The following is a 24984-nucleotide window of genomic DNA, read 5'->3' on the forward strand; positions in this document are numbered from 1 at the left end:
CACTATACTATATTTGCCTGGAGGCACGCTCCCACGTGCACGCGAGTCTCCCTCACAGCCGTTTGCACTACGGAAGCCACGCCAGACAAGATCAACATAACTTGCAATAGATACACCGGTATTTACATCCTGCTGTGAGTTTCAAAGTTTCAAATCACTAGTGCAGGCAGATCCCACTTGTGTTTGTGTGTTACTTGGTCGCTCACAGCTGGAAGTAAATACCGGTGTGTATCTATTGCAAGTTCTCGTTGATCTTGTCTGGCGCGGCTTCCGTAGTGCAAACGGCTGTGAGGGAGACTCGCGTGCACGCAGGAACGTTTTTGCTGCAGGAGGGAACCCCCGCGGGTCTCCAGCTGCACTTTGAGGAATAAGAAACTACACCGGACTTCTCATCAGCATGAGGGTGAGTCGATAATGGCTGAATTTCGTTCTAGAGTGAACTATTCCTTTAACTTGCACTTGTAGATGTAGCGACAAACTGTGTTAACTGACAATGGTTTTCTGAGTGTTCTTGAGCCCACATGCTAATATCCTTTACAGAATGATGTCGGTTTTAAATGCAGTGCTGCCTGGGGGATCGAAGGTCACGGGCATTCCTTGCCGCTTACGTGCAGAGATTTCTCCAGATTCTCTGAATCTTTTGATGATATTATGGACTGTAGATGATGAAATCCCTAAATTCCTTGTAATTGTAAACCTAGTTCAGTGTAGGGGGGCCCTCACTAAGGCTGGAGCCTGACAGCCACCCATCTGAGCCTTCATGGACGACCTGACGGTGACAACTACATCTGTCCCAGGCTGCAAGTGGATCCTGAATAGCCTTGAGGAGATGATTTCCTGGGCTTGTATGAGCTTCAAGCCGGCTAAGTCGAGGTCTCTCGTGCTGAAGAAAGGGAAGGTTACTGGCGAGTTCTGCTTCTCACTTGGCACCACCAAGATACCATCACTCACTGAGGAACCTGTGAAGAGCTTTGGAAAGGGACCAACCAAGACCTGGAGACCTGGCTAGCCGTGGTGGACAAGTCTGGCCTCCCTGGCAAGTTCAAGGCCTGGATTTACCAGCATGGTATTCTCCGTCGGATCCTCTGGCCCCTCTTGGTCAATGAAGTCCCCATTTCAACTGTGGAAGGCTTTGAGATGAGGATCAGCAGGTTTCTGCGCAGGTGGCTGGGACTGCCGCGAAACCTGAGCAGCATTGCTCTGTACGGGCAGAACAACAAGCTGAAGCTCCCCATCAGCAGCCTGAGCGAGGAGTTCATGGTGATGCGGTCCAGGGAGCTGCTACAATATCGGGAGTCCAGTGACCCAAAGGTTGCCCAGGCTGGGATCGAAGTCAGGATGGGGCGGAAGTGGAGAGCTGCCAAGGCTGTGGACGTCGCAGAGGCAAGGCTATGGCAAAGGGTGCTGGTGGGCACAGTGGCACAGGGAAGAGCTGGCCTAGGCAGCGGTAGAACACCTCGCTATGACAAGGCGCAGGGGACAAAGAGGAGGTCGCTGATCCTTGAGGAGGTGCGAGCAGGTGTTGAGGAGAAGCGAGCCAGCCAGATGGTGGCAATGCGGCAGCAGGGAGCCTGGACAAGATAGGAGCAAGCTGCAGAGTGCACATGGACCGAGCTGTGGAAAGCTGAACCCCATCGGACAAAATTCTTGATCCAGGCGGTCTACAACTTGTTGCCAAGTCCATCCAACCTCTTCATCTGGGGGAAGGTGGAGACACCAGCTTGCCCCCTCTGCCAGAGGAGAGGAACCTTGGAGCACATCCTAAGCTGCTGCACAAAGCCCTGGGCGAAGCGCGCTACCGCTGGCGACATGACCAGGTCCTGAAAGCCATAGCGGATTCCATCTGCAGTGGGATCAGCCATAGCAAGAGCCTTCGCCCAGCAAAGAACACCATCGCTTTTATCAGAGCTGGGGAGAAGTCTACAGCGGCTGCCTGAAACACCTGCTCTGGCTTGTTGGCAACGGTACGCGATTGGGAGCTGACAGTTGATCTGGGGAAGCAGCTGAAGTTCCCCAAAGCGGTTGCCAAGACAGCGTTAAGGCCAGACATCGTTCTTACCTCAGTAGCCTCCAAGCAGGTAATTCTCTTGGAGCTCACTGTGCCTTGGGAGGCCCGTATGGAGGAGGCCAACGAGAGAAAGAGGGCAAAGTACTCTGAGCTAGTGGAGGAGTGCCGGAGCAATGGTTGGTGGGCAAGATGCCAACCCATTGAAGTGGGATGCCGGGGATTTGTGGGCCAATCCCTCTGCAGGCCCTACAAAATGCTGGGCATCACAGGGGCCAGCCAGCGAAGGGCCATCAAGTTGGCTACTGACGCAGCAGAAGTGGCGTCGAGGTGGCTGTGGATCAGGAGGGGAGAGGCGTGGCATGTAGGGTAGCGCTACCTGGACACAAGCTGGGGCGTGATCAACCCCAGCTGGGTCGCCTGGGGGGGGGGGGGGTCTGATTGTTGAAAGACCCGAAACCCCCCCTGATCCCAAATTACATCACTGATGATGTGTCCAGGGGCACCAGATGGTGTATCTAACACTATTGGCATGGGAAGCAAAAGGGACAGAAAAAAGACTCTCGGGTGTGAGGTCGATCACCAACAAGGTAGAGAACGAACTGCTATGGTGAACAGCCAGTGAGTTTACAAGAAGTTCAATTTTGTTTGTTCTGCACTACATTCACTGAACAACTTTATCCTGGGTTTGGGTTCTTGGACTTCGGTTCCTCAGTGTCTCTGTGTTCAGTGTAGGAGGAAGAGTCTCCCCCTGTGAACACAAACACAGTATTGACTGAAGATGACTGCTGAAATGTGTCCTCTGTGAGACACCAACACCTTCAGTTCATATTGTTTCTATATCTACTTTATCACTTTGGGATTCATTTTGTTGTGATGAAACGAGTCGTTGTCAAACTTCATTATTAAATGATTGTATTTCCTTGTAGAGAAGTGAACAAATGAAAGGTAGACCAACTGAAAGATTTAACAGAATAATAGAGTATAATAGAGCCAATCTGTTTCAGCTGATAGGACAGAGCTCAGTACACAGGAGTGTACTTGGTGAGTCTGACCAAGAAGCAAATAACAGTGGCAGGTTTGAACATTTGTCGAAAAAACATATCAGAACACGAGCAAGGGAGGAATATTAGATGGCACTGAGCACAATCACTAAACCTGCTTTGAGCTGATAAGATTCACAAGTACAGAATTTGTTTGCAGAGCAAGTTTCTCACAGACAAATGAAATGTACCAAGGACAGCAGTTTACTTCAGGTCAGATGAAAACTTATACATATGAGCTAATGATAGATAAGGTAATGATACATTTTGTTACTTTAATTCCCCCTTTGGCCATTCTATGACCATTTAAGTATTCACAAAATGTGTCACACTGCCAAGGAGAGCACACATTTACACTTTTAAACAAACACTTCATGAACTAACTCATCGAAAATTACCATTAGCTGTTTTTGTAGAACATAGACATTCTAGTTTGTACCATTGTTGTCACTAGTAAGGATGATAGGAAATACTATGACCACCGAAAGAAGGAATAAGAAGAATAAAGAGCCCCTAGGCCACACCATCCTGGCATATGGGATGGGTGCCATTGTCTTGGTCTGGGTTCCATTGCTGATCCCTCATTGGTGACACAGAGATTCACGCTGCACATCACTGTGTTGGAGCTTGGCATGCTATTGATGGAGGAGGGTGCTGTTTCCCCCCTCGCTCATTATGTTGTTTTCTTCTGACAGTATGCCAATACTGTCACCCTCTACTTCCCTTCCTGGTGCAAGCTCCGATCAAACTGTCCTGGCTGTGCTGATAACATAATAAGCAATAATCTGTTACAACACTGCCTATTCATCCCCTAATATGCTATGAGGAACATTTTTCGTGTAGTACTTAGTTAAAATATTGAAAGCTCATGAACCACAAGTCCCCGACATTTTGTTTCTGTACTATGAACACGGAGGATAAAAAAATTGTTTTCACTTCACTTGGCAGAGTTGGGAAATGACGGGAGGCAGGGTGATGACACGCAGCAAGATACCCCAGGCCAGGATTGAACCCTGGGCCTCTGAAGGATGTCTGTATATGGGTTGCATGCTCTACCAACTGAGCTACTGGGGTGTGGCAGAGAGAGACATTTCAATCAGAACGGAAAGATCTTCATTGACTGATTTCATGCGCTTAAATGCACTAAATAAACACACAGTCTTCCTTTACACTGAATAAACAAATCGTCCATTTCAGGATAATATACGTATAGTATATTCTCGAATTGTAAGTCAGGTTTCGGCAGTCCCAGAGTGGGACCGAACTGCAAAGAACATTTTAAGGCAGTAAAGGCTTTTTCTGCTTTGTCAGTCCAAGTCAGTTTGCATGTGCACTGAGATTTTTACCATGAGTCATGGAAGAGAGGTATTTGGAACCCATTGTCTGCAGTATCATTCCTAAGAAACTCATCATTTGTTTCTTAGTGGTAGGTCTTGGAACAGACTATATAGCTTGTATGGATTTGGGTGAGAGGAATTTGCCCTCTGCTGTGATCACATGTCCCAAATATCTCACACGTGTTTGAGCAAACTGCAATTTAGAGAGGCTAGTTTTGTGTCCATTGTGAGCGAAATGTTGGGAGATGTACATTTTGCAAGTTGCCATATAATGCACTGTGGAAGACCACCAGAGATTCACAAAAGCCTTGTGGACAGCAAGTCTAGTTGTATCCCTTGCTGTTAATCTGAAATTTGAAATTCGCGTTTGCCAGAATTTCACTGTGATGTTGTTTTTGCCCAAAAATTAAAAATAACGGGAATATTTCCACAAAGTTGATGCTGTCCTCTCTGCCATCTTGCTACATTGAATTAGCTCGCTACGCATGTTAATTCCTTATTTTTATTACACTGTCCTGTTGCTATGTGACATCATACGGGTCATGGAGAGAATTTTTTTTTTTTTTTGCCCAAATCAAATCAGATTGCGAGGTAAAGCAAAAGTAGTCCTAAAATAAAATAATAAAACATATGAAGTCAGTAATTCAGGTTGTCCAAGTGTCTTTTTTCTGTCCTCGAAATTATTTTCTTCATTCCACAATAACTGTTTAAATTTTAAATCTTATTTTTTTAGAATATATCCTTTGTTGTCTTGTTTTACATTCCACTTCCTGTCTTTGTCTTTTTCCCGCTCACCTGTGTTTCATGAGTTAGTTAGTCCCTGTGTTTTTAAGTCTTTGCTTGTTTATCTGTGTTCCTGTGACTCTTCCTCAGTCCAGTGTTTGCTGCTCTTGTGTTTTTTGGTTTACTCTTTAATCTTTCTTGGACCCTCTTGCGCCTGGTTTTCTTCTCTGTCCTCCTGTTGCTGGTCTTGTTGTCGCCTTCTTTTGTTTGCATTGTAATTTGTTTGGATTCAAGCTTTGTTAATAAATCTCACCTTCTGTTTTTTCACCTGGTGCCTCTGTGTTTTGTGTTTGGGTCCTTTTCTTTTTTTTTAAAATTCTTTTTTTTGGCCTTTTTTCATGGCTTTATTGACAGAACAGCTGAAGATAGACAGGAATCAGGATGAGAGAGAGAGGGGGAGTGACATGCAGCAAGGAGCCCCAGGCCGGGACTCGAGCCCAGGGCTGCTGCAGCGAGGGCAGGGCCTCTGTACATGGGACGCCTGCTCTACCAACTGAGCTAAACAGCGCCCCATTGTTTGGGTCCTTTTCGATAAGATTGAATTGGACTGGACTTTGTATTTGAAAGAGTTTGATGGAACATTGACTTTGATCCGACTCGTTCAGCTTGATGATGGTTTGTTTGTGACAGCAGCACATATTTAGATATGACACAGTTTTCTCTTTCTTCTCTACTTATTTATTGTCATCTGATGTTTTGGTTATTTGACAGCTTGGTTGTATCTGCTGACTGTATTTACAATTTAAACTTTTACAAGCTGCTGCTGCTCAGAAAATCTTATTGAATCATTTCCATGGTGGTGCAGAGGTTGTCTACAGTTTAACTTCAGTTGTCGTCTCTACAAGTCATCCAGAACAGTTCATTTATACATAAATAAATGCTCAATTCACATTACTTCTCATCAATAAGAGTTTGAATGTGATCAAACTGCTGCTCCTCCATTACAGATTTCTGACCTGAGCTGATCTTTAGGCCATTACATGTTAGTTGGCACCATCTGGTGGACAGGTAGTGTAACTACACATGTGATCAGTGACGTGTCTGACACTGACTGGGTGTAGGTGTTGTAAAGGAAAGGTGGGACAGGGAGACAAACAAGGAAATAAAAACTCTTCTGATAGACTGGGTTTGTGCCACGGGTTGGACTGGTTCTGGCGTCTCTGATGTTTATTTAGACTTTGACTCTGAGGGTTATGAGGGTGTTACGGCGTCCTCAGATCAGATGCACACAGACACCAGGACTGACGAGGAGGAAATGAGCAGCTTCTTCTCTCCCAGTGTTTCCTCCACATGAAGCTGGAAAGTGTCTGTAAGTTGACCTGAGGTGAGTTCAGCAGGTGAGAATCCTACCAGAGAAATCTGGACATGTTTGATCATCACCATCACTTTGATCACATTGTGCTGTATCACGGTTTCACTGCACAGGAGAAATGTTTCTGCATGATGATTTATTTATTTGTGTATATGTTTGTTTGTTTGTTTGTTTGTTTGTTTGTATCCATTTTAGTCCAAGGCTAGTCCCCAAAGAATCAATGTTTAAATCATTTTTTCTTGTGTGCTCATGTAACTGTTGCTGCGTAGAATCAAGTTTAGACACAGTATTTCACAGTATTTCCTTGTCATGAAACCTTTTTTACGTTTTATTTTACAGTTCACAGCATTTTACTGTAATATTCCCAACCATTACCATTTACTGTAACTAACGACAATATTTAACATTTAGATTTAGATTTTTATTTAGATTTAACATTGACATTATATTTTTACAAGAGAAATAAAAATCAAAAAGTTCACAATATTGCTGGTCAAAAGTAACATTAAAAAATTCACGTTTTTTAAACGTGGTTTGTTGCTAAATGTGGTGAAAAGTTGCTGTTTATTTTAGCATGTGCAACTTTACAATCGGCGCCCCATAGAGCACCTTTGAAATACACTTGTTTTCCCAAACTGGCTCTTTGAACCCAACCCTAAAAACTATCTTGGTAATTGTTGGAACATGACAAGACTAACGTATACCAACACCACTAACTATGTTGATGACAAAATCATATTTCATGGAGAAAATGTTTTCTGGTTTTCCTTCTGATGACCTCCAGCTGCTCTGCCTTGGTACGCTTGCTTGTGGCTCAGATCTGGCAAATAGGAGTGGACTAACCAAGTGCCATCATTGCACGTGGTATGTGGGCCAGATGAATGTGTCCAGTGTGGGCCAGATCTGAGCCGCAACAACTTTGCAATCTAGGAGACCCCGAGCGAGAAATACTGGTAGGGAACAGTGCCTGAATGGGCACTGGAACCATAGAAAGACAGAGAGACTGAGCATCTTGGACTGGCTTTGAGTTGTTAGTAAGAGCTTCATGCAATACAATTATATAAGACAGATTCTGAGCTGGACTTGTTGATGTTGACTACTTAGTAATATTAATTGGCCTGATAATGTCTTGTGATGTTGCACTTGCACTTGCTGTTGTCAACTCATTTCTGATCATATGTAGTGTAATGTTGACAAATCCACTTATACAGCTGTCCGTATTTATGACATTATGCCCCGGACTTTGGAGCGAGACCATTAAATTAGCAAAATATAAGGACAAAAAATCACCCAAAATAAGCAAAAATGATAGTTCTCTGTTCACCACTCTGCAAGATTGTTGATTTCCTCCTGATAAGAACTCTCATTGTTTATAATGCGGCCGACGACGGTGGTGTCATCTGCATACTTCATAATAGAGTTCTCTTGATGTCTTGGAGTGCAGTCATGTGTATACAGTGTGAACAGGTGGGGGCTGAGCACTCAGCCCTGGGGGGCTCCGGTGTTGAGCACTAATGAAGAGGAGGTGTGACTGCCAATCTGAACTCTCTGGGGTCTGCTTGTAAGGAAGTCCAGGATCCACTTGCAGTATTGTAACCAAGCCGAGCATGTTAAGTTTTCTGTTTAGCTTCATTGGTGAGATTGTACTGAATGCTGAGCTGAAGTCAAAAAAATGTCAGACAGGGATGTTATCACGACCAGAAGCTTCACTCATAAGCACTCTCAGCAAGATTTTTCACATACACTCTTTTCATCACCTCTTTTCAGATATCAAATCAAGCAAAACATGTGTTCAGCTCATCCACTGAGGCGGCGTCCCGCTGATGGGGTGCTTCTGCGTTTGTGGCCTGTGATATTTTGAAAATGTAAAAATATATCTTCAAACCATCTTTCTTTTGTATCTTGGCAGGGAGGGTAGATGGCGACACCTAAACAGGTCCTCTTGGGAACTTTGGAGGATTTGGGAGAGGATGACTTCAAAAAATTCAAATGGCTCCTGCAGCAGGAGGGAGTCGTGGAAGGCTTCACAGCAATAAGAAAGAGTCGACTGGAGAATGCAGACAGGATGGACACAGTGGATCAGATGGTGCAGACCTACTGTATAAACACCATCAAAGTGACCAGAATGGTTTTGGGGGAGATGAATCAGAATGATCTGCGGGAGAAATTATCAAACACCATCTCAGAACCAACAGGTTGGTATCAAAAAAAGGATATGAAAAATTAAGATGTATGCAACATATAACAGACTGGTAAATTAACTTGGATTACAGTGATAATTGATACATTAGAAAATAAGATATTGATTTTGCCTTCCATGTTGGAGGGATTTGGGTATCTCAAAGACCCTGAAAGGTCTTGGTAAGGTAACCAAAGGGAAATTAGTCCCAGGGTTAGAGCAAGAATTATTACAGTACCTTGAACAGCCTTGAAAGCAAGCAACCTCACTGAGATTACATCAAATATAGTTTGTGTGTTGCAGAAAGATACAAACCGAATCTTGATAAATGATAAATTAAAACTTATCTGGAAATGTTTTTAATGAATCACATTTACTTTGGCAGTCTTCTCAGTTGTGTCATCTCGTTTTTATCAGAGATTCTTGCTGAGTGCCAGCGAAAACTCAAAACCGACCTGAAGAAGAGGTTCCAATGTGTGTTTGAGAAAATCACAAAAGCAGGAAGTTCGAAACCTCTCCATGAGATATACACTGAGATCTTTATCATGATGGAAGAAACAGGAGAGGTCAACATGGAACATGAGGTCAGACGGATTGAAACTGCAGCCTGGAAACCAGCAACACTGGAAACAGCAATCAGATGTGAGGACATCTTTAAAGCCTCACCTGGAAGAGATGAACCAATCATAAGAGTGATGACAAAGGGAGTGGCTGGCATCGGGAAAACAGTCTTAACACAGAAGTTCACTCTGGACTGGGCTGAAGACAAAGCCAACCAGGACATACACTTCACATTTCCATTCACTTTCAGAGAGCTGAATGTGCTGAAAGAGAAAAAGTTCAGCTTGGTGGAGCTTGTTCATCACTTCTTCACTGAAACCAAAGAAGCAGGAATCTGCAGCTTTGAAGAGTTCCAGGTTGTTTTCATCTTTGATGGTCTGGATGAGTGTCGACTTCCTCTGGACTTCCACCACACTGAGATCCTGACTGATGCTACAGAGTCCACCTCAGTGGATGTGCTGCTGACAAACCTCATCAGGGGGAAACTGCTTCCCTCTGCTCGCCTCTGGATAACCACACGACCTGCAGCAGCCAATCAGATCCCTAGCGAGTGTGTTGACATGGTGACAGAGGTCAGAGGGTTCACTGACCCACAGAAGGAGGAGTACTTCAGGAAGAGATTCAGAGATGAGGAGCAGGCCGGCAGAATCATCTCCCACATCAAGACATCACGAAGCCTCCACATCATGTGCCACATCCCAGTCTTCTGCTGGATCACTGCTACAGTTCTGGAGGATGTGTTGAAGACCAGAAAGAGAGGAGAGCTGCCCAAGACCCTGACTGAGATGTACATCCACTTCCTGGTGGTTCAGTCCAAAGTGAAGAATGTCAAGTATGATGGAGGAGCTGAGAGAGATCCACACTGGACTCCAGAGAGCAGGAAGATGATTAAGTCTCTGGGAAAACTGGCTTTTGAGCAGCTGCAGAAAGGAAACCTGATCTTCTATGAATCAGACCTGACAGAGTGTGGCATCGATATCAGAGCAGCCTCAGTGTACTCAGGAGTTTTCACAGAGATCTTTAAAGAGGAGAGTGGACTGTACCAGGACAAGGTGTTCTGCTTCGTCCATCTCAGTGTTCAGGAGTTTCTGGCTGCTCTTCATGTCCATCTGACATTCATCAACTCTGGTGTCAATCTGCTGGCAGAAGCAACATGGTGGTCTAAACTATTTAGAAGTAAACCTAAACCTATACACCTCTACCAGAGTGCCGTGGACAAGGCCTTACAGAGTCCAAATGGACACCTGGACTTGTTCCTCCGCTTCCTCCTGGGTCTTTCACTGGAGACCAATCAGAAACTCCTACGAGGTCTGCTGACAGGGACAGGAAGTAGTTCAGAGACCAATCAGGAAACAATCCAGTACATCAAGAAGATGATTCGAAAGAATCCCTCTCTAGAGAGAAGCATCAATCTGTTCCACTGTCTGAATGAACTGAATGATGGTTCTCTAGTGGAGGAGATCCAAAAGAACCTGAGATCAGGAAGTCTCTCCACAGATAAACTGTCTTCTGCTCAGTGGTTAGCTCTGGTCTTCATCTTACTGTCATCAGAAAAAGATCTGGACGTGTTTGACCTGAAGAAATACTCTGCTTCAGAGGAGTCTCTTCTGAGGCTGCTGCCAGTGGTCAAAGCCTCCAACAAAGCTCTGTAGGTGGAATGGTATGAGATCAATCAACTATATCTAAAATAGGCATCATTCATTTGACAAAAAACAATGTCTACTTTGTCTTCATTTCCAACTCTTCTTCAGGTTGAGTAGCTGTAACCTATCAAAGAGAAGCTGTGAAGCTCTGTCCTCAGTTCTCAGCTCCCAGTCCTCTGGTCTGAAAGAGCTGGACCTGAGTAACAACAACCTGCAGGATTCAGGAGTAAAGCTGCTGTCATCAGGACTTAAGAGTCCACACTGTGAACTGGAAACTCTCAGGTCAGAATTCAAGAGTTTGTTGCACAGATAACTATTTAAAGATTGTTTTACACTTAAAATGTACACATGGACATTTCTGTTTACATGACTTTATATAAGTTATTTAACCAACATTTTTCAATAACACTTTCTGCTACTGGGAATTCCTTTTCTTTGTGAACATTTCTGTATTTCCCTTAAGTTGTTATTCAGCACTTAGTGCTAAGCATTTTTGAATTCCTGCTGCCAGTTGATGGAAACTTTTGAAAATGAGAAAAATAAAAGCACCTAGTAACTGAACTCAACTGTTTATAACATTTGCCTGAATTTTTATATCTAATTCCAGTCTGTCAGGTTGTCTGGTCACAGAGGCAGGATGTCCTGCTCTCACCTCAGCTCTGAGGTCCAACCCCTCCCATCTGAGAGAGCTGGACCTGAGTAACAACAACCTGCAGGATTCAGGAGTGAAGCTGCTTTCTGTTGGACTTGAGAGTCCACATTGTGAACTGGAAATTCTCAGGTCAGATATGATGCTTTTGTCACCCAGATAACTATTTAAAGATTTCTTCACACACAGTGATTAAAAATGGCTGTTACACATAGCTGTTCCTGCTTACATGAATTTATACAAGTTGTTTATAAATTTTGATGACTAATTCCAGACTGTCAGGCTGTCTGATCACAGAGGAAGGCTGTTCTTCTCTGGCCTCAGCTCTGAGCTCCAACCCCTCCCATCTGAGAGAGCTGGACCTGAGCTACAATCACCCAGGAGACTCAGGAGTGAAGCTTCTGACTGCTGGACTGAAGGATCCACACTGGAGACTGGAAACTCTCAGGTACAAGACCTCACACACTGTTTCTCTGTTACACTGACAAACAGCTTATTAAACGTTCCCGTTTTTATAATAAAAAAGAATATGCTGGTCTGACTGTGTGTGTTCTTCCAGGGTGGACCACTGTGGAGAACAGAGACTGAAACCTGGTCTGAGGAAATGTAAGCAGTGGAGCAGAGTGGGTTTTTTGGGGGGGCTTCACACATGGTTCATGAACACACCACACATTACTTTTAAATATCACTAAAAAATAAATCAAAAATAATATAAGATCCATAAAGGAGCTATAGCACATGGTTCATCACCAGAGCACAGCTCTGTTAGATACCACTACTTACACAAATTCTCACCACAGCAACATGCACTAATGTTGGGAAGGACAAACCTCATTATCCTTCTACAGATAATATAAGCTGAATCGGTCTATTTTGATTATATACATTTTTTGGTTTTGCCACTTAAACCAAACATAAACAAAATGAAGAAACGGGAGGTAAAAGCTCAAATGTTCCTGATGAAGTGGGAATGAAGCTCATTATTCATCCTCAGGTGTATGTGTTTTCACCAATTGCAGGATCAAGTTGCAAAGTGTAAAGGAGAAAGGTAAAGCTTGGGTCAGACAAAGGATTTAGATAAAGGAGGAAGTAAGAGTGGATTCAGTTTGATTCATGAGAACAGTACAGCAGACAATCAAGTCTAGTTTTTACAAAGTCCACAGTTGTGGAATTTACTCATTAAAACCCCACAGACAAGAGATGACTCAGCAAACATTTTAAATATTCATAATATTTATAGTTCATGCAATACAGTCTTTTAGTATGTTCAAATAAACTTAATGAGAATTAAAAACATATTCATAAATTAAAAACCCAACAGTTGTATTAGCTGATAACCTGCTGCTGTGTTGTGTCTTTTTCTCTCCATCAGATTTCTGTGAACTCACAGTGGACACAAACACAATAAACACACTCCTCAAACTGTCTGACAACAACAAGAAGGTGACACATGTGAGAGAGAAGCAGCCATATCCTGATCATCCAGAGAGGTTTGACAGCAGGTCTCAGCTGCTGTGTAGAACTGGTCTGACTGGTCGCTGTTACTGGGAGGTCGCGTGGAGAGAAGAGGTTCATGTAGCAGTGACTTACAGAGGAATCAGAAGGAAAGGAGACAGAGAGGACTGTTTGTTTGGATGGAACGATCAGTCCTGGAGTCTGACCTGCTCTGATGGTCATTACTCTGTCAGGCACAACAACAGACGAACAGTCCTCCCTCTCTCCTCCTCCTCCTCCTCCTCTGTCTCTAACAGAGTAGCAGTGTATGTGGACTGTCCTGCTGGCACTCTGTCCTTCTACAGAGTCTCCTCTGACTCACTGATCCACCTCCACACCTTCAACATCACATTCACTGAACCTCTTTATCCTGGGTTTGGACTCTGGTCTGGTTCATCAGTGTTTCTGTGTTCAGTGTAGGAGGAAGAGTCTCCTCCTGTGTACAGAAACACTTGCAATATTAGCAGCAGCTGAAATAACTATTTACCCTGTGCACTATCACACACAAACGACTTACTCTGATAATATTCCTATTTCTATCCTCTCACTTTAATTTATGTTGTGAAAAAGCATGTTTCATTGTAAAACTGGGGAGATTCTTTTTTGTGGTAACTGAATATGGTTTAATTATTGTGCAGTATTCACTATTGTTCAAGAACACTGACACTGTTGTTGTGATTTTATTGTACTGCTTGAACTTTTAGTTATAAAATATTGTATGTCAAATGTAATTGTTATGTTAAATATCTCGTGCATTATAAACTACTGTAGAAGACTAAGAAAGGTAATGACATGGTCACAGGGAAAATAACACCTAAACTTATTTCCAAGAATGTGTCAAACTGTCTACAGAGGATGGATTTAATGATTCACTGAGTGTAAATGACTGTATTAGAGATTGTGTTTTGATGTTGCAACTTCAGTCAATCTTGAGACGGCTCGGTTTTTTTGAAGAAAATAAACCTGCAGTGAACTGAAGTCTCTAGCTGGTCTCATTTCCTCTGATGCAAGGTTTTTAGTTTGTGCATGTCAGTGAGATAGCCTATAATATATGTGGCTGGCAGTCCAAAATTAATTTGGCGAGCAAGCCAGGAAAAATCTAAAAACTTAGATTCAGGGGGAATAATGAGAGCAGAGAGGAATCCTCAGTTCACTACTGTCATAAGATGAGGTTAACATAATTATCTTTGATATACAGTATTCTCCCACAGTAGCCAGAATATGGCAACAGCAACAATTAAAAGTTTTGTGTGGAGTTTCATTAGAAAAAATTTGAACATGTCAGTGTGAGATCCAAGAGAACTCCTCCTCAAACTAACTGTATTTATCTTGAAGTTTCCATGTGTTTTTTCTGCAGAGAAAGTTTTCAGTACATATTTGTCATGTAGAGCTGATGATTATTTCTTTATGTGTTGAAACGTTTCAGTATTGTTCATGTATAGCAGGGTTTCTAATCCTGGGAAGCAATCTAAATTTTTCGCTAACAGATGTCTGGTCTAACCAGCCGGCCGAGCCTTGTTGCTGAAAGCTCCGCACATTTTTGAGCCCCATATTTCTCTGAGCTTGGACTGACAGAATATGGTGCACGCTTGGAGGAGGATGCGGTCTCAACCTGCATCATCTTCCGCCAGCTCGTGTCCACCTGCTCGTCCCACTGGGATCTTCCCGTCCCAGCGTGGTCGGCTGCTGGACCCTAGCTGGTTTCCTCCGCTGACCGCCACCGCATCGGGCTGACGATCTCCTCACATCAGTGCCACCGCTAGGCTAGCACACCGGTGGGGGCCTCCAGGCTTCCTCTCCTCCTCACCTGACTGCTGGTATGCTGTGGATTATCCCGTGGATACTTCTCGGGTACACCTCGCTACTCCTTCCCCGGGCGCCCTGCTCCTGGACACAAGTTACAGCCAGACCATGACGCTGCTATACTCCAACTCCGACCTCCATGCTCTCAACCACCACCTCCGCCCGGACTGCATGGACACTATCATTGAAACTGGACTACTACGCAGCGGCTGGCCTCCACACAGAGGTTCTGGCCGTATGTTCACCTACATCTCTTCATCCGCAAACTCCATCCCATCCATCTTGTCCTGCCGCACCACCACTTCCTCATTACGTCATCACAACAACAAACGACATGTGAACCCATCGAATCTCCACCCACTTCCTCAGTCCTCCCAACCTGTCATAAAGCAACGTCACCTGAAACTGGCTTTGCTCAACACCCGCTTACTTAGCAATAAAAGCCACATTCTGCATGAATTCATCACGGACAATAACCTGGACATATTCTGCATGACTGAAACCTCGCACAAACCCCTGGACTACTTCTCCCTTAATCAGACCACACCCACCTCATTCACTTACATTGACAAACCTCGACCCGAGGGGCGGGGAGGTGGTATTGCTGCCATCCACAGAAAGGACATTAAAACATCCACAATCCCCATCCCCGCTGCCCATTCCTTTGAACACATCGCCTTCAAACTCTCTAGTCCCACTCCTCTGGTCACTGCCATCATCTGCCGCCCCCCCAAGCCAAATCCCTCCTTTATCTCCGACTTCTCAGATTTTCTGACCCACCTATCTGCCATCTCTCCTTCAATTCTCCTCCTAGGCGATTTTAACATCCACATGGACCACTGACAAGCTTTCATGACATAGTATCATACGAAATGCTCACTTGAGTCCAATATTTTCAACTCACGCAAATTTGCGTCTCAGACTTTGTCTGTAATCTAGACATGTGAATAATTCGCTTCATGTTTGGTTGAGTGCCCCGTTAGTGTGGATTTAGTTTGATTCATTAGAACACAACAGCACACAATCAAGTCACAGACAGAAGCTGATTATACAAAAGTCTTTTAGTAATGTTTAGAAAATAAGATATAACCTCATATAGATTAAAAACATATTCATAGATTACAAATTCTACAGTTTAGCTGATAACCTGCTGCTGTGTTGTGTCTTTTTCTCTCCATCAGATGTCCGTGAACTCACAGTGGACACAAACACAGTGAACAGAAAACTGTCTGACAACAATAAGAAGGTGACACATGTGACAGAGGAGCAGCCATATCCTGATCATCCAGAGAGATTTGACTTCTGACCTCAACTGCTGTGTAGAACTGGTCTGACTGGTCGCTGTTACTGGGAGGTCGAGTGGAGTGGAGTTGATATAGCAGTGACTTACAGAGAAATCAGAAGGAGAGGAGGCATGTTTGATGGTGTGTTTGAAAAAAAAAAGATCAGTCCTGGAGTCTGCACTGGTCTGGTGGTGGTTACACTTTCTGGCACAATCATAGAAAAGGAACATCACTACTTCCTCCCCCTACACCCCCTCCTCTGGTAGAGCAGCAGTGTATGTGGACTGTCCTGCTGGCACTCTGTCCTTCTACAGAGTCTCCTCTGACTCACTGATCCACCTCCACACCTTCAACACCACATTCACTGAACCTCTTTATCCTGGGCTCCGTCTCTGGTCACATGGCGTCTCGGCTGTAATCTCAGTGTATCCAGCAGATGGCAGCAGCAGCAATCCAAAGTTTGTTGAAGTTTTCATGTGTTTTTTTCTGCCTTCACTACATATTTGTGTTGTAGAGCTGATGGTTATTTGTTGTGTGTAGACAATTCGGTTGTATTTCAGACTTGTGTTCTTTAGCTCAACTTTAGCATCATGCTAACATTTGCATCCAGTTTTTAAAGGGGAACTGAGTTTAGCCGTCTGATAATTGTGTTAAGACTTAGCTAAGCTATGAGCTCATTACTATTGTTAATGTTGAATGCTAACATTAGCATTTTATACACGGTCACAGTTGACATTTCAGAATGCTGTTAGCATGTTACCATGCTGAAAGCTAACATTAGCATTGTATACAGTCACCGTTTGATATTTTTCTTGCAATTTCGCAAATTTGTTCCTGAAACATTTCAACTGTTTTCACAAGTTTTCTAAAAAAAAAAATTTTCTTCAGTCTTTCAGCTGTTTGTTTGTTTTTCTTTTCTTGAAAAACTTTCTTGAAATATCAAACTGTATTCCAGAAATGTTCATTTTTTTCTAAAAATTTAAATATAAAAAAAACGCAAAACTTTTACAGTTTTTGTTTCTTAAATATTTAAAATTTATTCCTGAAATTTAACTCATTTATTTTAACTTATTTTCTCAAAATATTTAAACAAGCTCATGTTCAGAAAAACAAATATTTATTGTTCAAAACACTCGATCAAACACACATTTTTACAAATATACACATTTTCAACCAGGAGGGAACAAACTGGTCTCTGCTGAGCTTCTGGAGCTCTGCTGACACGTCAGGAGGTTTTTTTTCAGTCTCTGTGTCTTCTCGTTCGATTGGTCCTCCAGCAGCAGCAGGTTACTTTGACTTGAAGACAGAGTCCCAGTCCAGAGGTTCAGACCCAGCTGCAGACTCGGCGGTCTTTGGGATGGACGGGAAGAAGGACTGCATCTTCTGTCTGAACTCTGACAGCTGAAAGAAACGAAGAAGAAACACAATGAAAAAACTACAGACGAGAGAAAAAACACTGGTAACTAAGTTTTCTCCCCTAAATGTGTCTTTTTCCTTCTGTTTGTTTCCAACCTTCAACAGTCACTTCACAGTTAACTCAGAGTTATTACACTCACACCTCAGTGTATATAAAGTTCAAAAGCTGTTTTTAACAGTGAAATAATCATTTTGTATGTTTTTGAGTTATAATAACTAATTATAAATGTTTTATTTAGCGTTTGCACTCATGATACATTAACATACTTCTGGGTTTGTAAAAACAAACAAACAATTAAATTCCATTAACCTTCATTTTATATCAGAGATCTGAAAACCTCCAAAAAATTTAACATATAATGTGCAAGTTTTTCTGATTTGGGTGAACTGACCCTTTAATTAGTCGAACGTCTGATCTGGAGACAGTTTTAGGGTCATCGAAGTTCTCGAAATGTCACAAACATTTGAACTTTATTCTTAAAATGTTGTTGTGTTTTTCTTGAAATGTTTTTAGGTTTAAGTTTAAGGTTAGGTTTAGGTCAAAATGCAATTATTTTTCTTGAAACTAGATTCCAGCATCACTTTCATTATTCTTATTCTGGATTCTCATTTCAAACATTTCAAATTTATGAAATTTATCAACTATAAAAATATTTCAACTACACTCCAGAAAACTTATCTTTTTTGACATTAGAACTTTATTCTTTAAATTTCAAAACTTTAATTGCTTTAAAATATTTCCGCTGTATTCTTGAACTCTGTCTTCCTTCCTCACAGTGGACCTGTGTGTTCTGTGTCGTGCAGGTTCAGGTAAACAGTGACGGAGGTGTCTGGATACTGAACACATGAAGCTCATTTATTGACATGAATGTGTTTTCTGATGTGCGACTGCCTCCGAGCATCAAACTGACAAACTTCAGCAGATACGTACGCTGTGAACACCGAGGACTTTCCACACAGTGAAGCTGAGCAGACCGACGCCGCAGCAGGCGTACAGGGAGCCCCAACCCAGAGCTCGCAGGGCCAGAGAGGCTCCGCCCTCCGGGGCCGCCGCCGTCGCCATGACACCCTGAAGAAGAACCAGAGACCACCGATGAGCTGCTGGTGATTCAACGTCTTCATGTGTCGACAAACACGACTTTAACAGTGGCTGAAAGTAACTAAGTACATTTACTCAAGTTTTGATGTACTCGCACTTTGAGTATTTCCATTTCATGCTGCTTTACACGTCTACTCTCTACTCTAATAATATACTCTATTACATTCATTTAACAGCTTTAGTTACTCTTCAGATTAAGATTTTACATTAAATACACATGAAACATTTATTAAACATTAAATCAGTTTGCAAACTCTTCATCTGAACTCCTCACATAGTTTAATCTTTAAAAAGCTACATTATAAAATATTTACCAAAAAGACTATTTGTGTGTCAGATGTTAGAATATATAATAAATCAGTCATAGGAGCCGTTTTACTGCAGAACAACTTCTTGTGTTTTTGATACTTTCAGTACATTTTTGCTGATAATACAAAACACACTTGTACTTAATTAGTTAAGTTTTTACAGACACAAACACTAAACACTGAGGTGATCATACTGATCATAACTTCTCCTTATTACATTGTTGTTTTGGGACTTTTACTTAGAAAATGTTCATTCTTGGAGAAAAACCGAGTCTGCAACAGTTAAGAATCAGAGATAGAAATGTAAAATAAAATTATATGAAGCTCTTAAAGTTTCTATTTTCAGAGCTCCAGTGTGCGATGAAACATTTTCATTGGTCACGGCGTTACGCCTGAAATTCAGCAGGTCAGACTGAAAGACCTGAGCCGATAACAAACAAGAGACTGTTTCCTTTGAGGAAAGTTATTCCTGTTTATATCATTTGTTAAGAAATGTGATTAAAATGTTTTATTGGGTGCATCCAAATAAAAAGGTTTTTTTTTTTCTATAATATTTCAACTGGAACAAGAATTTACATTTATTTTTCTCAAAATTTGGAAAAAAAACAAAATATGTTGTTGTAAAAAAAGTTTTGTAACTTCTCACATAATGTCATAATAATGTCGCAAAAATAAAGTAGAATTCTTTTGAAAAAAGTGCCAAAATTTTGAAGAAAAAGACTCAAATTCTTTGAATCTCATGAGAAGAAAAACTTTTCATTTAGATGCACCAGCAACTAATTTCGGTGCATTTAATAATTAACTTTGATTTAATTTCTTAACAAATTATGTAAATGATTTTAACAGGAATACATTTTGAGAAAAAAACTAAACTTCTTGGAATGTAGGTGAAAGAAGAGGCTCACCAGGCTCGAGGTCTTCTGAGCCTGATTTTGTAAATCTAATTAATGTTATCAGTGTCCACATACTTCTGGCCACATGGTGTAATAACATTAACATGTGGCTCAGACATTTTTCATTCCTCAAACTGTTTGACGTGAAGCGCTCTCCTCCTCACCACATGAAGCTCCACGTTTAATCTCATTTCACATTTTTCTACTTTTATCTGGGTCCTCTGGGGCCGAGGCCTCGACGGAGACGACAAAGACGAGTCTGTGACGGAAATAGAGTCCAGAACAAGTCGTCCATTGTGCCTCAACTCCAAGTTTATCCTGCACACAAACGTCTGTGTGCGTCATGTTTAATCAGCTCCGGTGAGCGGCCGATAATCACACAGTTCCAGTTAACAGGACCAGTTTAAAGGCGTGTCGGGAAGTTTCACACAGAGTTTTTCCTCTGGACTGTTTTCAGATCGACTTCTGTGTCGAGGCGTTTTCATCAGGAGGGACGGCCGACGAGTCCCAGCTGGTTTTTTAACTTCCACTCATTCAATCGGTCAGACGGTCGAAACTGCGACACCACTGGAAACTAACTGTGTTAGAAATCTGAGAAGAACAAGACAAACTGAATGACAGGCAGCCTGCTGTTAGCATCGTTAGCTTCGTTAGCTTCGCACGCACGTAAAAACCTTCTGTCAACATGAATCTGTCGTCCATCAGAGGACATGTTCAATAAAATATTGTATTTCCATTTTCTGATACTTTACACTTCAACTCCACTATATTTATTAGATAACTTTAGTTACTAGTTACTTGCAGATCAAGATGAATAATATTTTATTATTTGGCCTCGGAGCTGAGATTGGTTCAGTTTTTAATCACTTTATTTTATCGGCAATCGGACAAAAAAACACGAATACTTTAGTTTGGACGAGCACAAGAGAAAAAATATGTGAAAACTAAAAGAAAAAAAGTGTTTAATTAATAAAGAACAGATTGTATGATAGAAATAGGCATCAATTTACAAATTACTTGTTTATTATATGGATTAATAGACCAAATAAAAGAATTATTTATTATTTGTTTGACGAATTTCTACACTTTTAAATTCCATAATTTATTTATTTATTGAATTCATGAATGTGTTTTTAAAAGATGTTCTTATTGACGGTTTATGTTGTTTTTGTAAATCACTTTTTGTTGTCATGTTTTGGTTTCGTCGCGACGTTTCTTTAAAAATGTCGCGGCTGAAAAACGAGTTTGAGAAGAGAAACAAACTTGTTTTATGACATTTCAGCTTGTTTCTTAATTTAGCTACTGAAAGAACGTCACAGCAAAACAGGAAGTCACAAATATGTAAACAATCAGTCACGTAAAAACTGTCAAAGTTGATGTCTAATATCTGACGTGGCTCATTAACTTGTTGTTGACCATCAGACACTGATCACTCTGCACTGTGTGACTGTGATCATGTTCACAGGAAGCAGGAGACCTTATCAAACCACTTTGGGCTTTTTTTCTTGGCCAGCGCCAACGTGGAGCCAAATCCTGCGATCATCCCTGCAGACGCCACCGTGGTCAGGAACGCTGCACCTGCACACAGGAAGTCAGGTGAGACGGTCGGGAAAGATGCTGCATACTTCAGAAAATCCTAAATGGTCGGCTTCCAAAATACCATCTTTTACAAATGTGGGTTTGAATGGAAAAAACAGTGTGTTGAGTCTGAATGTGACTTATGATGGAGATCTACAACACAGCTCAGTTTCAGAAAAGCAAAACACTGTGGCTGTTTCAGTACTTTAACTGTGCATTAAAAGGGAAATAACTAAAATATCAAGCAAAGAAAATAAAAAGAATATCTCATCACAGACAACCTGCTTAAGCCAGATGTGCTGTGCACTCAGCACAATTAGGCACACTAATAACTTACCAAGCAACATTTACATTGAGATAATTCAAACTTTGATTCAGCCGAATTGAACAGAAGAACTTAATGTTTAAGAACCATCATTGATCATAATTCATGTATTCTGCGAAATACTTGATAACCACTGACAGCTTTTAACTGTAGGACTTTTGAATGGAGTTTGGCGTCGCATAATTCTTGCACGACTAAAATAAGAACGTCCCCAAACAGGAGGAAACTACAAATCCAGCAGCAGTCACGTTATATATTTACAGGCCGTCCGGCTTTTTGAATAACTACGGAAACATAAAAATGCCTGATTTTGGAGTGGAGTCTGGTGCAGAGCAGGCAGGTCGACATTGCTGTGACCTCAGACAGGAAACGGCAACAACAAACAGCCACAGTCAATACAAGCTAGAAGCTAACTGCTAACTGCTAACTGCTAACTTGCCTTTTAAGATCTGCAGTTTGTCTCCTTCGTCTCTTTCTGCTCCTTCGACCAGATTCACTGTGTTTTCACGAGCCGCTGTCATGTTGCTCCAGTCCGACTGCCTAAAGTCACCGGTTAGAAACAAGCTAGCTCGGAACGTAAACGCACTTTTTCTTAAATTCAAATATTAATTTGTAACAATAGAAAATGATGATCTACAGAAGTTCAATGTAAGTACGGGTCGTTATTGTGTCTAGAAAATACTGCACGCGTTTTATTTTACGAGTTCAAGTCGAGTATCTTGTTACTTTTTTCCGAGATGGCGGAGAGAGTTTTGGCGACGGAACGACGCAAAGATCGTCTATTCCTCCAGAACGCTATGGACGAACTCAAGAGGAGGTCTCACTCTGTTTCCTAAAACTAGTCGAGTTTGCCATTAAATCAGTTTAATAACTAGAAGCTGAATCAGCAAATAAATGCATAAAAGCAGAATAAAATGTAAAATATTCAATCTGCTACTTTTTGATAGATAATGTTTTCTACAACTGTTGCTACACAGTTTCAGAGTATATAGGACAATATTAAATGTAAATAAAAATATATATTAAAGGTTTTTGTTCCACCTGAAAAACAAAAAGACACTTTGAGATCTGTGATGGGAGCTACTGACGGTCATCTGCAGTGGCTGAGGAAGTACATAGATCCTTTATTTTAAAGGAACAGTTCACCTAAAAAAATTAAAAGTTAGTCGATATCACAGTAAAACAGAGTTGCAGCGTTCTGCTGAACAGCTGAAGCAGCTGGAGATGATTTAAACATCCGATGTCTCCACACAGCTCGTCTGCTGTGATCACAGAGATCAACCGGATCTGAGGGGACGATATTTACACCCTTTATTAAGATGAAGTCTTCACTGTAGCTGCTGAGCTAACAGTGTTAGCGTGCACCAGCTGCTTCAGCTGTTGAGTTAATCTTACATTTTTTAATGTGTGAAAATGATTTTAAGAAAATTTCAGTAAAAAAACAAGAAAAACCAAGTGACGTTTTGTATGTAACCAAGTGAAAAGTTCATTTTTTCCAGGAGAAATTAAAACTCAGATGAAAGAAGACGGATGATTTGAGGTAGTGAAGCACTTCAGCCTCTTGTGGTCAAAATGAGCATTACACACAAAAGAAACGTTTTCACTCGGTACCGCTCACATGTAATCCATAATCACAGGACAGAAGGTTATTTAGATGAGTCTCAGAAAATGGATCAACAGATTTTATTTTATTTTTTATCCTACTTGCCCCTCAGGGCTTCCGTACCCTTCCCACCGCTGGTCCTGTGCCTCTCCAGAGTGGTGCCTCTCTTCAGTGGAGGATCTGTGCAGCTCTGCGGAGGATCGGGATGCTCTTCACGTCCTCCTCCTCCTCCTCCTCCTCCTCCTCCTCCTCCTCCTCCTCCTCACCGACACAGACCCTCTGATCCTTCAGAGCCGCTGCTGTCTCTCGATCCGGACCCGGCTCAGACCCGGTCCCGTCCGGCTCCGGCTCGTTCTCCCGGGATCTGAGCGCTGGATGATGTGAGGACGCGCACGGACACGGTGGGGGGGGCGTCGTGGTGCCTTTGAAGGATTTTGGACCCCGCGCGCGTGCGTCTGACCACGAGTTGGTGTTTGTTTACGAAATATTACAAAATAAAAGCGGAAGATTCCGGATCAGACATGTCGGCTTGGTTTCTGTCGCGGCTCCTGACGGAACCGGACCCGCGGGTTCTCCTGGTGGGGCTGACGGACCTGTGGAGAGCCTGAACGCACCGGCAGCACGCGCACAGCTCTGTTATCGCTCATCTCCGCCAGTGTTCACCTGTCCGCTCACCTGTGAGGACACATGTCTCAGATCCATCATGCGTCCCTGGACCAGCACCAGCAGCAGCAGGCGGGCCAGTACAACCAGATCTGCACCCGCAGCAGCAGCGGCTCCTGCGCGGCCCCCGCAGAGGGACCGGAGCCGTCCTGCCCCGGACACAGGAGCCGCTCCCCCCGCAGGAAGTGGCAGGTGTTCCCGGGCCGGAACCGGTTCTACTGCGGCGGGAGGATCATGATGGCGAGACAGACCGGGGTGTTCTACCTGACCCTGGTTCTGATCCTGCTCACCAGCGGCCTCTTCTTCACCTTCGAGTGAGTGGACACACACACACACACACACACACACACACACACACACACACACACACATGCACTGGGTTTATGTGTTTTGGGGGGTCCAACACATTGGTTGCCAGTTAGATGTAGGGACCCCACAAGTACAGAGACACATCACACACACACACACACACACAGACACACACACACACACACAGACACACACACACACACACACACACACACACAGACACACACACACAGACACACACACACACTCAGACACACACACACACACACACACACACATGCACACACACACACACACATGCACACAGACACACACACACACACACACACACACACACACACACACACACGCTGTTTGGGGAAATCCCTCCAGCAGGAAGTCGACCTCTGACCTCAGCTGGTGTTCATGAACCTGAGATTAAACACAAACGTGGAGACGCGTAGTGAAACAGAGCAGGAGGTCTTCACATGTGCAGAACCTGCCTGAGAAACATCATGTTTCTAAAGTGTCTTCAGAACCACAGTGATCCAGTCACAGTTGTCTGTACAGTCTTGAGTTCACTGCAAACAGGAAGTGCTAACAGCTAATTCAGCAAAGTTCTGAAGGAGTTTTGGATTATTATCATTATCATTACTATTATTCCGGTTGCTTTTCCATTTTAAAACAAGTCTTCAGTTGTTTAGGAGAAAGTTGCAAAC

At 42.6% G+C, this 24984-nt stretch overlaps 3 protein-coding genes and 1 pseudogene across 3 annotated transcripts in view; 3 read left to right on the forward strand and 1 right to left on the reverse strand.

The window, feature by feature from the left end:
• Nucleotides 1–544: 544 nt before the first annotated feature.
• Nucleotides 545–2446, forward strand: LOC141017755 (uncharacterized; annotated as a pseudogene).
• Nucleotides 2447–8398: 5952 nt separating this feature from the next.
• LOC141017618 (protein NLRC3-like) lies at nt 8399–13426 on the forward strand. Its single transcript, XM_073492327.1, has 6 exons — nt 8399–8675; nt 9077–10868; nt 10972–11145; nt 11787–11960; nt 12072–12118; nt 12885–13426. Exons 1-6 carry the CDS (start codon nt 8399–8401, stop codon nt 13424–13426), a joined length of 3006 nt encoding a protein of 1001 aa, XP_073348428.1.
• Nucleotides 13427–17192: 3766 nt separating this feature from the next.
• On the reverse strand, nt 17193–23961 carry LOC141017756 (transmembrane protein 242-like). The gene is made up of 7 exons (XM_073492488.1): nt 23868–23961; nt 23581–23769; nt 23416–23494; nt 22151–22251; nt 21286–21386; nt 18440–18577; nt 17193–17493 (listed from the first exon to the last, which is right to left on the reverse strand). Exons 1-7 carry the CDS (start codon nt 23959–23961, stop codon nt 17380–17382), a joined length of 816 nt encoding a protein of 271 aa, XP_073348589.1. The 3' UTR covers nt 17193–17379.
• Nucleotides 23558–24984, forward strand: part of LOC141017757 (palmitoyltransferase ZDHHC14-like) — a 28554-nt gene continuing 27127 nt past the window's right edge. The window contains exon 1 of the mRNA XM_073492489.1: nt 23558–24291. Within this exon, the coding sequence (XP_073348590.1) occupies nt 24002–24291 (290 nt within the window). The 5' untranslated portion in view covers nt 23558–24001. The remainder of the gene's footprint in view (nt 24292–24984) is intronic.

The sequence above is a fragment of the Pagrus major genome, chromosome 22 (genome assembly GCF_040436345.1).
Source record: "Pagrus major chromosome 22, Pma_NU_1.0".
NCBI lineage: Eukaryota > Metazoa > Chordata > Actinopteri > Spariformes > Sparidae > Pagrus > Pagrus major.